Source organism: Belonocnema kinseyi, chromosome 5, assembly GCF_010883055.1.
Source record: "Belonocnema kinseyi isolate 2016_QV_RU_SX_M_011 chromosome 5, B_treatae_v1, whole genome shotgun sequence".
NCBI classification, from domain to species: domain Eukaryota; kingdom Metazoa; phylum Arthropoda; class Insecta; order Hymenoptera; family Cynipidae; genus Belonocnema; species Belonocnema kinseyi.
This window is the reverse complement of record NC_046661.1, coordinates 141,709,027-141,711,286: the sequence shown is the minus strand read 5'-3', so window position 1 is coordinate 141,711,286 and position 2,260 is coordinate 141,709,027. Positions and strand designations below refer to the sequence as shown.

At 32.6% G+C, this 2,260-nt stretch overlaps 1 protein-coding gene across 1 annotated transcript in view; it reads left to right on the top strand.

Moving 5' to 3' along the window:
* LOC117173402 overlaps positions 1 to 1,930 on the top strand; it is a 6,344-nt gene extending 4,414 nt beyond the window's left edge. Inside the window, exons 3-4 of the mRNA XM_033361946.1 lie at positions 386 to 698; positions 977 to 1,930. Coding sequence (XP_033217837.1) covers positions 386 to 698; positions 977 to 995 — 332 coding nt within the window. The 3' untranslated portion in view covers positions 996 to 1,930. The remainder of the gene's footprint in view (positions 1 to 385; positions 699 to 976) is intronic.
* The last annotated feature ends 330 nt before the right edge of the window (positions 1,931 to 2,260 follow it).

Sequence of the window (2,260 nt, the reverse complement as noted above, 5' to 3'; positions counted from 1 at the left end):
AAACAGGAGCGTCGGCGGATCAAAGAGACTGTTGGTCTAGACTTTATATGTCTATGCCACACGGGTGCACTCGGGTGCACTCCAAGCCGTTCCACGATGTTAGGTGAGTGTTGGGCTTCACTCGGGTGAACCGCTCGACTCGTTCTTTCTCTCTCTAAACAGGAGCGTCGGCGGATCAAAGAGACTGTTGGTCTAGACTTTATATGTCTATGCCGTGTGGTCCCCTGGAACGCACCCCAGCGTGGACAGCTTTCAGCGCCGTCTCTCGGAACGTTAGGCCTGCAGCGCGCATAATTCAAATATTGTATTTTCAATTTATGCTTATGAAAAAAAACATTGGAATTATAAAACATTAGAATTAATCTAATTCTATTTCTATTTTCAGAATTAAGTTCGCAGTACAATGACGAAGTTCTTGAGGCAGACACATGGACTCTTTTAGATAATCTGGGTATTTTTTTTAATGTAACCAATGATTTAGATATACTGGTAAGTGATGGACACAATCAAAAAATTTTCGGGCTAATAGACGATGTTGATAATAAACTAATTTGCGCATTAGAAAAATATATGGATGATTATTGGGTGCGTGCATTAATGGTAGGGGACAAACAAGTTAAGGCGGATGGAAGCAACACTTATGAGTGGACTCAAGCTGACACAGATTTATATCAACTCGATTTTGGCAAAATCCTGAAGTAAAATAATATTTGACATTTCTGACTGTAAATCTTTTTTTTATGTCGACACACGCCCTCACTCAAGGAGAAATCAATATTTCCTTTTTTCCCACTATGATATAAAAAATAAAAAAATAAATAATATCACTCAACAGTAATTTTGATCATTTATAGACATGATATATAATAAAACAATTTTTTAAGTCCATATGTTAATAAAATTACTGTTGATTAATATTAATTAATAGTTTAAGTATTATTTTATAGTATTAAAAAAGGATATATTGTTTTATTAGTAACACGGTTTATTGGTGACAAAAAGAAATCTGGCACAACAGCAGCGCCACCTACTGTGCAGCAGTTTTGAATAGGCTTGGCACAGTTGTTATACCGACTTTGGCACAGCGGACGCCTTAAACTAACTCTCCTAAATAGAGCCTGTCGTATTGATGCGCATGCGTGAATAATCGCTTTTTAGTGGCTCTGCTTGACGCATGCGCAGTAGTGCACCGGACTATCTTCGGAAACACTTAGCTAAACGGCGCAGAAAATAAGCTAAACGAAGGAACAACATTGATCCCAACGTTTAGCACAACTTCTGTTACAAGTACCTATAACTGATGTTAAGAAATTCTTTCCGTGCGCTACGTTCTTAGTTTTTTATTTAAATTATAACATTCGGACATTATTTTCTCTAGCTTTCTTCTAAATTAATTTTCTATTCTTAAGTTCAAAATGTTCTATAATTTGGTGTGTATTGTGCAATGAATTTCTGAAATAAGTTTTCACTTTACCAAACTCATATAAAATTAAGCAATAAAACATAAGTTCATTGAAAAATAAACATCTACAGATTAAACCTTATTGCCAAATGATTATAAAAAGGTGGAAATTTGCTCTAAAAGTGCACTACACACGACGCACGGAATTATATAATCAATTGAAAGTTATTGTAATTTCTTTTCATTTTACCGTTCTTGTTAGCCATAAATCTAAAGTATATTTTTTAAATAAAGCATTTTCTGATCTGAAAAATTCAATTTCATTATAAATAAATTTTCCGACTAAATCACGTGAAACCGACTTTTTTTGATTAGATGTAACTTTTCTTCGAGTGTATAATTGCAACTAGTAATCGTTTTGGTGTAAATTAGTTTTAACATTTTTATTCGACTTCGCCTGAAATATAATATTTTGTAATGAGAAAAATGTACTTGTGTATTAAAGAAATAAACATATTTCATATAACACAGAGCTTTATTTTTTATCTTTAAATGTACCTCTACAGCATTCGTTATTCTTTTCACATTCAGATCCTAATAAAAAGGGGCGAAACATAAACCATTATGACGCTTATTGTAATAGCTTAGCGAAAAATTTATTTAATTGTTTATAAACAAATAGTAAATTGATTTGCACCAAATTTGAGAAATTTCTAGACAAAAACCGTTCTCTAATTAAATTCACAGAATATAATAAATAATTTGTTATTTTATAAACATTTATCCACAGCAATTATTTAAGAATGAAATAAATCTGATTTTTAGTATGGAATCGGCCAAAAATTATCCGGAAATGTA